The 11255-nt window shown below is 38.2% G+C and overlaps 1 protein-coding gene across 2 annotated transcripts; it reads right to left on the bottom strand.

The window, feature by feature from the left end:
* Nucleotides 1–53: 53 nt before the first annotated feature.
* On the bottom strand, nt 54–11185 carry ccl44 (chemokine (C-C motif) ligand 44). 2 transcript variants are annotated; one of them, XM_026924845.3, is made up of 4 exons: nt 5558–11185; nt 4866–4995; nt 4446–4587; nt 54–888 (listed from the first exon to the last, which is right to left on the bottom strand). In XM_026924845.3, exons 1-4 carry the CDS (start codon nt 5613–5615, stop codon nt 880–882), a joined length of 339 nt encoding a protein of 112 aa, XP_026780646.1. In that variant the 5' UTR covers nt 5616–11185; the 3' UTR covers nt 54–879. The 2 variants fall into 2 exon arrangements, with proteins under 2 accessions (XP_026780646.1, XP_053094235.1); XM_053238260.1 differs by lacking the exon at nt 54–888 and adding an exon at nt 1325–1513.
* Between the last annotated feature and the right edge of the window lie 70 nt (nt 11186–11255).

Genomic DNA, 11255 nt, shown 5'->3' with positions numbered 1-11255 from the left:
AATTGCGATGATAGGACATGTTTGTACCTCTGCATTTAATGCACTGGGTCCACATTAAAGTCAGCCACTAGACAACATCAGGTGCAAATTAAGTAACAGTTTTTCATTTGACAACATAAATAGTTGTTATCAGGTTCTTAGCCAGCTGTAGAAACCAAAATTTCTGACCATACGCCAGATTAGTTCTTATTTTGCATAATATATTTAAGTCGTAGTCATGAGGTTGTGTCGGTGTCAAGCTAGTTTCGTTACTGCTCTGAGAAACATCACAGTACTGCACTTTTACAGATTTTATGTTAGTAACAATCAGACTTGTCCATGGCCACTGTTTCAGCAAAACCTGACTAATGCTACACTTTTAGTAACCTTTTTTATCCTTCCAAAGTAAAACAACTATAGCGCCAACACTCCATTTTAAAATTTTTTTAAAACATCTGTGTGTGCCTAATGTGTCCTTTTGGAACAAAAAAAGACAAAGAACTCCACCTTTCTTTTTTCCCAATAAAAACAATGCACACAGCATTTTCCAATATTTCTGTATATATAAAAAATGATTGCATTACCATACATAATAGAATATGTATTTGCACTATTTTTGAGCCAGGAACAGTCATGTCACTTTAACTCTATATAACAGCTTGTATAGCTTATAAGATACACATATAATGTATATAGAGAATGAACAAGCTTGAAGTACAGAGTTAAAAATAATGCTTTGGCATATATAGATTAACAGTCAGTTTAGAAAGAGATCTAAAATATTACATATCTTAGAGGGACAGCATACTGTTCTGTATTGAAAGTCAGTGATCTACATACGTTCAAGAAGACAGTGACAGATGAAAAGGCTGAAGTGGTCAGTCAAATTCTCGCCATGATTTACTGGATCTGATGGAGAGAAAAAAACAGTAATAATAATCATCAATAAGTTGCTTTTATTATACAAAGTAATTACAATCACTGTATACCCCTTTGTAGACAAGACCCCCAGCAAAAAAAAGCTCTACTGGATCCTTTTTGAATCCCCAAGTTATTTAAAGCACCATTTTCCTTAAGCATATCCATTTAGTCATCAGCAGAAACAACATGGTTCCTCAGGTTACCGTATTCAACCATTCATTCACATTCAGTAACCACTTTATCTTGGTCAGGGTCACGGTGAATCCAACTGAAACAACTGAAATGTGTTAAATTTTATATATTTGTGGCAGCCTGGGAAAACTGGGAAAAGCATGTCGTTGTGGCTCGCTCACTTTCAGTAACGACTTTATCCTGGTCAGGGTTGCGGTGAATCTGGAGCCTATCCTGGGAATACACCCTGGACACTCATTCTATCCTAGGGGCAAGTTACCTTTGCGAATCCACCTACTGGCATGTTTCTGGGAGGTAGGAGAAAACCAGAGAACTCTAAGGAAACTCACGCGGACATGGGAGAACATGAACAGCAACCCCACACAGAAAGTAACCCGAGATCAGGATCGAACCGGGGACTCTATGTCACTGTGGCTAGATTCTGTAAAACAGGCAACAATATACTTTGATATCTCTATTGACGAAAACATAAATAAATTTTACCAAAACAACATGGAAATATTTTTATTTAGGCTACTTTCTACCCTTGTTTTGGCTATGTTCCTGCAAAAATCACATTAGGTAAGGAGCCAGTTTAACAAACACACTGGTAAAAAGTGTCAGTCTGCCTGATGACAGCCAAAACCTGCCTAGTCAAGTGTGCTTTTCTCACACAGTGAACGTCTCACTTGGATAATGTTGTTGGATAGCTATGTGCTGTAGCGAAACAGACATAACTCTAATCAATTCAGTTAACAGACAGTTTTAAAATGTTTAAATTAAATGGCCTAATAAAAAGACATTAATAACGAAATTTAGTGAGCAGAGCAGAACTGAATTAATCAGCAATTATTTCCTCATCCATGTTAACATGAACAGAAACCAGTCAAGTGAAGAGACGAAGATGAGGCCATGAGTAACTTTTACTTCAAGTGCTGAGACAGAGACTGACATGGATGATATTGATAATCAAAGTGAGAACTCATTTCCCACAAATAGATTTGGGTATAAATGTAAAGGTAGGCAGGGTGTCTTTCAATGGAATTGGAATAAAATCTTTAAATGCAATTTTCTCTCTTCATGTTTGTGGGGAACCAGCTTTTAAAATGGTATAACTTGTGGTTAAGATACATGCAAAACGAAACATTTTTTATATTTCACAATTTGAATATGAAGGGGTTTTTTTCCAGGCTGCCACACATACACTGTTACACTCGTGCTACTGTTCATGATAGTTTACAATCTCATGTTGTTTGCTCATATCATAAATTGCTCACAGAGTTATGCTGTCTACTTCAGGGTTTCTCTAACTTCAGTCCTGGGGACCCATTGACCTGCACCAGTTCACACTTTTCTAACACACTAGATCCAATTCATCAACTCATTATTAAGCCTCTTATTAATTGTGTTAGATGCACTGGGACCCTGCTCTAGTTTATTGTAGTCTGTACTTAGTTGGAACCAGTGGTGGCTCTCCTATAGAAGCAGGTGGGCCAGAGCACCTTCATATATATCAGCTGTTCAAGAAATTTTAATCTTCCTAAAATCCTCTTTCACAACCCCATACACTTTTAATTTCTATTGAAATACTAATTATTTCTTTTAAGTGACCAAAAAATTTTTAAAAAGTTGCTGTTTGACAGATATACGCCAATGTACAGTTGATTTGTCACAATGTGCTTCTAGATGAGGCGTAATCGTGGGACAGTGCCCCATATAGCTCCACTTATTATTGCACCTAGTAGTCAAAAATGGGAACTATAACAACCACTAATAAAGGCCCACTGGGGCAGGAATCATGCTGCCCCATGCTCACTCTATGAACATTTTCATTAGAGGAGGAGCAGTGGATAGAACAGTTAATGACAGGATTGCATTTTTTACACCAAATTGCGCTACTTCGTGTATTCTGAAGGTGCCAAAAGCTTGTTTTATAGCAAATAATCAGTATTAAATCTAATTATTTTGCACAAACAAAGGCAAAGTCTAAGTGCATACATTGTGGCTATGATGTACAGAATCATTTCTGTTGTAAGATATATTAATATTCATTCATCAGAAATGTGTTTGCCCCACAGTGACTTTGTTTCCCATGCAGAAGCTGAGAAAAAGAAGAAAAATGTCTCTTCGTTTTCCATTCCCTGAAATGTTTGGGATAGTTTCAGGTCTTTTATGATGTACAGTACTGTGCAAAAGTCTTAGGCACATGCAAAGAAATGCTGTAGAGCAAAGATGTCTTCAAAAATAATGAAACTAAATGTTTCTACATTAAATATAAAGAGCAGTAAACAGTAATATATGAAACAAAGTCAATATTTGGTGTGATGATCCTTTGCTTTAAAAAAAAAAAATACTAGCCCAAAAGGAAGAGACGAGTTTTACTGAGCATCTTGCAGAACCAGCCACAGTTCTTCTGGAGACTTTGACTGTCACACTTGCTTCTTATTTTTGCAGCAAAACCCAGCAGCCTTCATTATTCATTCATTATTCATTCATTCATGTTTTTTGTCTGAAAAGTGTCTCTTATGTAATATGCTGCTTTCTTTACTGACATCCAAACATTTTTCTGTAACATTTAATTTTGTGCTCGAAAACTAATGTTTGGAAATCTAAAATGTTTTTGTACTGAATCAATAATGTAGAAGTCATAAAATAAAAATCTATAAAAAGTTTGTACTAAAAAAAATAGGGTTCCTAAGACTTTTGCACAGTACTGTACTTGGGCTGGAAATTTTGCTGAAACCTGGCAAACCTGGTTAATGATATTAACTCCTCTGTGTATGCCTCACTGGTGATATGAAACACACCTGTTGTACTCAACACTGCTGAAAACTGCTCAAAAACTGTTGTCGACTGTCTGCCTGTTACAGGGTTCCTCTAAAAAGTCACTAGACTGTTGCCTATATCAAAGTGTGATAGCCTCTAATTTTGCTTGAGGTTATGTCATTGATAATGTTGTCCTGCCCCACCAAAGTGTATGGTCACAAGCCGCTGCTGGTCAGTACACTATGATATTACCCATACTATAATTTTATTGCACTTGTTGCACTATTTGCACTTTATGTACTTTATGTACTTTATGTAGTACTGTGTATAGAGTCTGGAGTTATATTCTTTCATCCAAGATATCAGGGGTCTTTAGTCTTCACAGAGGACTGGTGTGGCTGCAGGTTTATTACAGCTAAATAGGAAGCACACTTGAGAGTTGATTGGATACTAAGATGAACTGATTAAACAAGTGAAATCAGGCTCCTGTCTGGTTGGAATGAAAGCCTGCAGCCACACTGGCCCTTTCTGAATAAGATTCAAGACCCCCCACACTATATAATCATAAAAATACAAATAGACTTGTTACAATGATACAAAATACTTACCTTTGACATGACAGGCAGGTGTCTTTGCGGCAGAACCTGCATGGACTTGTGGGCTTTGGCCCTCTGCCTCAGTTTCTTCAGTAACCTCTTCACTTTCCTGTCCCTGGGGTCTGCACACTTCACCACCTTCTTAGTGTATAATCTGTCCAGATTTATACAAAGCCAGAATAAGTAAGGCAAAGTTACCTCCTTCTTAAATTTCTTTCTATGTATAATGGAGGTTTAAATCAGCACCAGGAAAACTGGCCCATTAAGAAAACTGCCTTGCTATTTTTCATCCAGCCTAGAGTGCATTCTTGACTGACAATACCACATTTTATAAAAAAAAAAAAAAAATGACCTACAAGGATTGCATGATATTAAACAAAAAGACATAATTTTCCAGGTATGTGATTGTTTCAAGATGTCTGAAATACTTGCATGATGGCTTTTATGCTGCAGTCTGGCCCCTCCGTCTGCACCTCAAACTTAAGAACGTCTTTGGTCCGTACATTCTGCTGCGAGTACTGCATACAACACTGAACGTCCCGCTGCATCTGAACACCCTTCCCTGCCAAAGAGATACCATTTAACAATTTTCAAAAAGACAAACTTTCAGACACAAATCTTTTTGAAATCTTTTAAACTTTGCCATTCTTGATCTATATATCCACCATTGGAGGTAATTCCAATATGTAAAAAACAGGGATAGTTGGACTGCACACTGAAAATAAATACATTTAGTACATGGGTGGTGTTCTACATCCACGTGTTTTGTTACTGCTTAAATATGACACAACATGGCTGACACAAATGACCTTCACATGTTCATGTTCATGCCTCCTTCATTACAGATGAGGATTATGACATACTAAAGATATTGTAATGACTAGAAATGCAGAGCAAACAAAAACGAGCTAATGTGCTAGATTTTTTTTCCCTTGGCTGGCATAGTAACACAGAGCAGCCTCTTTCTCATCAGCACACATGGCTATTTAGCATCAAAAGCTTATCACACCAAATAGATAAGACTCTGTTCCACCATGATCTGCTCCTTGTGCCAATTTTCGACATCCCACTAATGCAAAACTCCAGAGCATCTCAAAGCAGCAGTGCCATTTCTTTCCACTTACCTTCCAGATATCCAAAGAAAACAGTTGCAGAGAGCATGAAGATGGTCTGCAGCAACATGGTCAATCTTCTGTTTAAAATAAATGACTGTGTTATCTGCTATCTTCTGGAGGGATTTTTTTTATATCTCTCCACTCACTGACTCCCTCCCTTTGCCTGCTGTCGTTTTCTCACATGCTAACACACCCACCTCCTCCTCGCTGTTCTTGCATGTGTGTGATCCTCACGCTGTGTCTCCTCTCTCTATGCAGAAAAAGACTCTCACAAGTACTTCACTCCAAGATGATGAGGATTTACAGCAGGATCTGTGGTGGAAGAATAACTTACTTTTTTTAAAATAGATTTCTAATGATAAACAACTGTTCGGGTATATATGGCATATACTGTACATATATGATCTGTTACTAGTTTGGCATATGTTGTTTAGGCCATTTTTCTAGGTTTACCACTAACGAGTGCAGAAAATGTTTTCATGTTAACACGAAACATGAAACGACATGTTTGCATAATGAATCAGAGTATTAATGAGGGTAAATCTAGTTTGGCCATGTGAAAGGTTTCATATGACTAAACAGTACATCATATACTGTAGATGGAGCAAAAGTGTACTTTATTTATTCCTATCCTTCTTATAATGTAAGATTTATACACAGACACTGCTCTTGATATCAGACCAAGAGTGCCATACACTATTAATTAAAAGAGGCATTCAACAGCTTTCTGAAGGGATTCCACTTGAAATCAGTTGTAGGAGGTCACTACATAGACCCGTTAAAAAATCCACTCAACATGAGCATCAATGTTTATTCAGTATTCATTATTTATGACATTCAACATCTGAGGATGACTTTTCTGTAAAAGTGTAGGTAATCAGTTCACACTGTGTGTCATAATAAACAAGGTAGATAAATATGGACAATGAAAATAATAATAATGCAAAAAATAAAGTAATGCAAAGTGAAAATGTAAATCATTTACATTGGCATCTTTGATTGAACAGCTTGCAAGCTTAGCCACTGAAAAAGAATGAAAGATGTGCACTTAAAGATCTACAGTTTGTCATTCCAAGGAAACCCTTAAAGTTTCTCTGTATGATTTTACAGAAAAGCATTATCACCCTGTCGCTGGGAGATCAGGAGTTTGTACCCGGGTGATGTCACAGCAATCCATGGCCAGGAGCTAAAAAAAATTTAAGCCAAAATCTGTCTGTGCTGTCTCATGCCTGTCACAGCGACACTAGCCAATCTTGGTATCCTTGAGCACATGTATGCGGAAGATGGTAGATAGCACTTTTATCCAAGTGTATTACACTGCCCTGTGACCCAGCATGAGCAGCAGTTCAAAAAGATACTGGTGATGCTGGCTTCACATGTTTTGGAGGAAGCACATGTCAGCCTTCATCCTCCCCGGTCAGTAGATGTTGTATGATAGGCAAGAGCTGGCTGTTGGGTGGAAATTGGTGGGCAACCAAACTTTCCACGAGGAACCACTTTAGGAAACTAAGAACAGTACTTGATGAACTTTTTTTAATAAGAATGTAGGCCCAAGATTTCAGATGTTCCAAAAGGTCATAAATCATATGTTTTACACTTTTAAGAAAAAGTTCCAAGCAGAACCCCTTTAGGAAACAAGGCCCTAAACGTCCAAAGAACCACTGAGGGACCCCAGAGTGTACTATGAATTACAAGTACAAATTAATAAACACTAACTTAGAAAACACTGATTACAATAGAATAGAGTGTGTAATGTGTTTTTCCTTTATTTATATTGTTGTAATATGCTTCTGGAATGATACCTGCTGGGTTTCCTTTAAATGAAACAAACAATATGGTACAGGTACTGAGTTGATCACGTGTGCCTATTAATAAATGAAGGCATACAAAAGTGGTTATTTCAGTATTACTGCATGGTAATAAAGACTGAATGAAAACCCAAGAAAATGGTAAACAAATGACAAAATTTGGGACTTTTTTTAAATAGCAATAGAATTAAATTTGGGTTTTGATATGGCAACATTTGAACAAGTCATTCGATTTGTATGAGGAAGGTACGAGTAACACATACCTGAAGTCATGAGACAAAGTCTATATGGACAAGGGATGGATACCAAGAATTCATGCTGGAATCATTTAGCTGTAAAAACATTCCTTCTCATTTAAGCCAGTGTCCAAGACACAAAGGCATGCACATTTCCACATTTCCTGCATACCTTTTTGGTAATTTTGGGATCACTGACCACTTTGCAGACATAAACATGCCAAACGTTCAAAAAAAAAGCCTCATTAATTCACTGGTATGAAGTTAAAAAACTGACAATCATGCTGAAAGACTGACAGATCATGAAGGATTTACAAAAGCTGACGACAGAAACTGTGAGCAAAGACGTACAATTCTAGTGAAGTGTAAGTCACCCTGTTTAACATAACAAAACTGTTAGAGTGATGCGCGTCCTATTAGTTAACTATTATAGATGTTAAATATATTATTGTCTAATGTTAGCTGAATTTACACTGGTAAATTTTATTTCACATGAATGAACTCAAAACAGTCTCCATTCACCTTGACAGAAAACGAGGGCTCTGCTTCAGTTCATTTGTCAACCGGGAAAATCGAGAAGAGACAACACAGATGTCCTGATGTGAAATGGGGGATGGGGCAAGGCTTCCAGGAGGTCAGTTAATATTGAAGAGTTCAAAATACCTGTCAATCTTTCTAGAATCGCATGTCATCAGACATTTTTACTGGAGAAAAAAAGACGACTGCACTTTTTGTGTAGTTTTGACCAATAAAATCATAGTTCTCAAATGCTAAAATGCAGAGTTCCTACGCAAAACGCATAAAGGTTTGCAGGTCATGCATTAGCTTGCACAGAAGTTGACCAAGCATCATTTTGGCAGACTTTATTCTTCATGGACAGTTGGTATCTCCTACATTCCTGTTCCACCAGGATGGGCTGCATCTCACACACCAGGTTTTGTTGTAATCTCAACCAAGAACCATGGTATCCAGTTCGGGTACTGAAAATTCTGCTCAGTTCTCTCTGACCCTGTAACAAAACAATCTGGACATAGTGGCATGATAAATGTAGTCTTCAAGCTTTTGTCTCAAACAAATCTGTGCATAGCTGAACCAAGAGAAAATTCACAACTTGCTCAAGGCACTGAGGGAGATAGTCCATCTGTTTGCCCAGACTACTCCTGAAACACCACATTTATATTTCAGAGTGAAAATTGTCATAAACGGGACACCCCAGGCAAAATAAAGCATTTAACCATCGATACATCCGTTGATACGAACCATCCGTACAATGGTGACACAGCGGGCTCTATTTCCAAGTTTGAATACAGGGGAAACCCCATCCAGATTTAGTATCTCGGAGGTGGAAGTGAAATTTGAAAGACTACAATGGTTAGGGTTTGATATTTGGGTGGGAGGGGAAATGAAGGTAGAAGAAGGGAATGGGATGCAGTGTTGACTAGCTAATGGTATGTTCAGGGAAGCCAGATAGCTAGATAGCTATGGCTAGTAAGTAGTCACTTTGCTTTGTAAATAAATTATTGCAATCGAGCGAATGGATTACTCTACTGTTGCACAGTGACATCCAACCATACGTGTTCGAGCCAGAATATACAGAACTGTGCCAGCGAGGAGAGCAACAGGAAGCAAGCAGAGAGCAACTGTATGTCTTTCCAAGTTACGCTAAAGGTATCAACAACACAAGTAGCTACCATACTGTTTGGCATGTTACATGATTATCTACCTTTGTGCCAGCAACCGCACTAGCCATCTTACTCGCGGTTACATGGGTGAGGACAAGAGGACATTAACTAGCTGTCCTAACTCAGCTGAGCTCCTTTTATTGGGTTGACCGGACACAGAGCTCTCGGAGTCACAGTTTTCTTTAGCACCTTCTTCTGCTTTCTCTTTTATAGTCCTCCAGTTTGAAGTGCTGGCTGCACACTAGTAATTAACTAGTGATTAACTAGCGTACCTTAGGGAATCACAGTAACGTAGAATTAGGAAAGTAGAAATGTGAATTTAGAATACCTTCTCAAAATTAAATTGGGAAGATGATGCAAGTTTTCAGTTTTTGACCACAGGTTGTGCAGTCTTTAAACTTTTTGGCAAGGTCCTGAAGATCAAGTCTCATGACAATATGCACGTCTTACTGAGATACAGCCGGTTGATGCATTCACCAGTCCGTTTTGGGAGAACGGTTATTAATATCAAGGCTCTTTTGATAACTTTTTTTGTAGACAGGTCTCAAGATGATGTGAGCCAAATTTGGTGAAGACTGGACAAAATTTGAAAGAGGAGTAGCAAAAATGGCACTTAGATGGAAGCATTTGTGGCATGTTTTTGTAATTTTTGACCAGTAAGTGACACTGTCACAAAATTTGTTGCATAGCCTCAGGGCATGGGGATACCTGAAGATTTGTCAGTGTGCATGGCTGTTGCTGAGATAGAGCCTCACATCCTTTTTGGTGGCTTCGCCATCAGATTTGTTGGTACAAATCTGGCAAACCATTTGGAATATCAACATTATTTTGATAAATTTTGTGAGGCTTTCTGAAGATGTATGCCAAATTTGGTGTTGAGTGGACATAATTTGTAGGAGTAGCGAAAAACAGTTTTTGACAAAATCCAAGATGGTTGACAGGAAGTACACTTGAATTCCAGAAGTTGGTGTGCATTCACTTCAGCATACTCCAGGGAATTGTAGGGAAAAAAGAACTGTAAATTTAGCACTAATCCTTCAAATATATAAGGAAATAAAATTGTTGTTACAGTTCTTAACCACAAGGCGGTGCAGTCACAAAACTTCTTGGGTACATTCAGGGCGTGGTCTTGAAGATAATTATCAAGTTTTGTGATGATACGTACATACAATGCTGAGAAACACCCTCGCATTATGCATTTGCCACCAGGTTACAGGAGAACAGTTTGAATATCAAAATTCCTTTGAAAACTTTTGTTCAGACAGGTCTCAAGATGGTGTGAGCCAAATTTGGTGAAGATTGGACAAAATTTGGAGAAGTAGCAGCAAAAATGGCAGTTAGATGTAAACATATTTAGCATGTTATTGTAACTGATGCATGCTATCATAACAGTACGTGGCGCTGCATAGCCTCATTTGTTGCATAGCCTCAGGTCGTGGTCCTGAAGATGCCTACCAAGTTTTGTGCCAGTGCGCAAAGTCGTTGCTGAGATACAGCCTCACTTTCTGTTTGGCGGCTTCGCTGTCAGATTCGTTGGCCCATTATGGGCAAACCATTTTGAATATTCAAAATGCTTCTGATAAATTTTATGAGGCTTCCTGAAGATGGAAAAAAACAGTTTTTGACATCATAGTGTGCATTGAACTCGTTGCAACCCAGGGAATACAGGGATGCCTGGCTTTTAGATTTTGGACACACGGTTCAAAAGTTATGACCATAAACATACTTCCAAATTAGGCCCAAATTTGACCTGATGGTGGCGCTACAGCGTTGGCGGCACTTGGCCCAAATTTGGTCACAATGCTCCTTAAACCCTCCCCAATCAGTGTACCAAATTTCACAACTTTTTACCAGACAGTTCTATGGGCTGCCATAGACAACCTAGTCAGAAGAAAAAGAAGATGCAGAAGAATAATAATAAGAAAAGGTAGAATAACAATAGGATGCCTACGTACCTTCGGTGCTTGGCCCATAATAATAA

This window comes from Pangasianodon hypophthalmus, chromosome 11 (genome assembly GCF_027358585.1).
Source record: "Pangasianodon hypophthalmus isolate fPanHyp1 chromosome 11, fPanHyp1.pri, whole genome shotgun sequence".
NCBI lineage: Eukaryota > Metazoa > Chordata > Actinopteri > Siluriformes > Pangasiidae > Pangasianodon > Pangasianodon hypophthalmus.
This window is presented reverse-complemented; position numbering and strand designations above follow the sequence as displayed.

Bases quoted from the DNA above. Each gene is read 5' to 3' on its own strand.
- ccl44 (XM_053238260.1), bottom strand. From the start codon at position 5,615: ATGTTGCTGCAGACCATCTTCATGCTCTCTGCAACTGTTTTCTTTGGA. The intron at 4,588-4,865 runs GCAAGTATTTCA...AAATCTGGACAG, and splicing joins TGCAGCATAAAAGCCATCAT to ATTATACACTAAGAAGGTGG. The intron at 1,514-4,445 runs GTAAGTATTTTG...CCTGTTTTACAG, and splicing joins ACCTGCCTGTCATGTCAAAG to AATCTAGCCACAGTGACATA.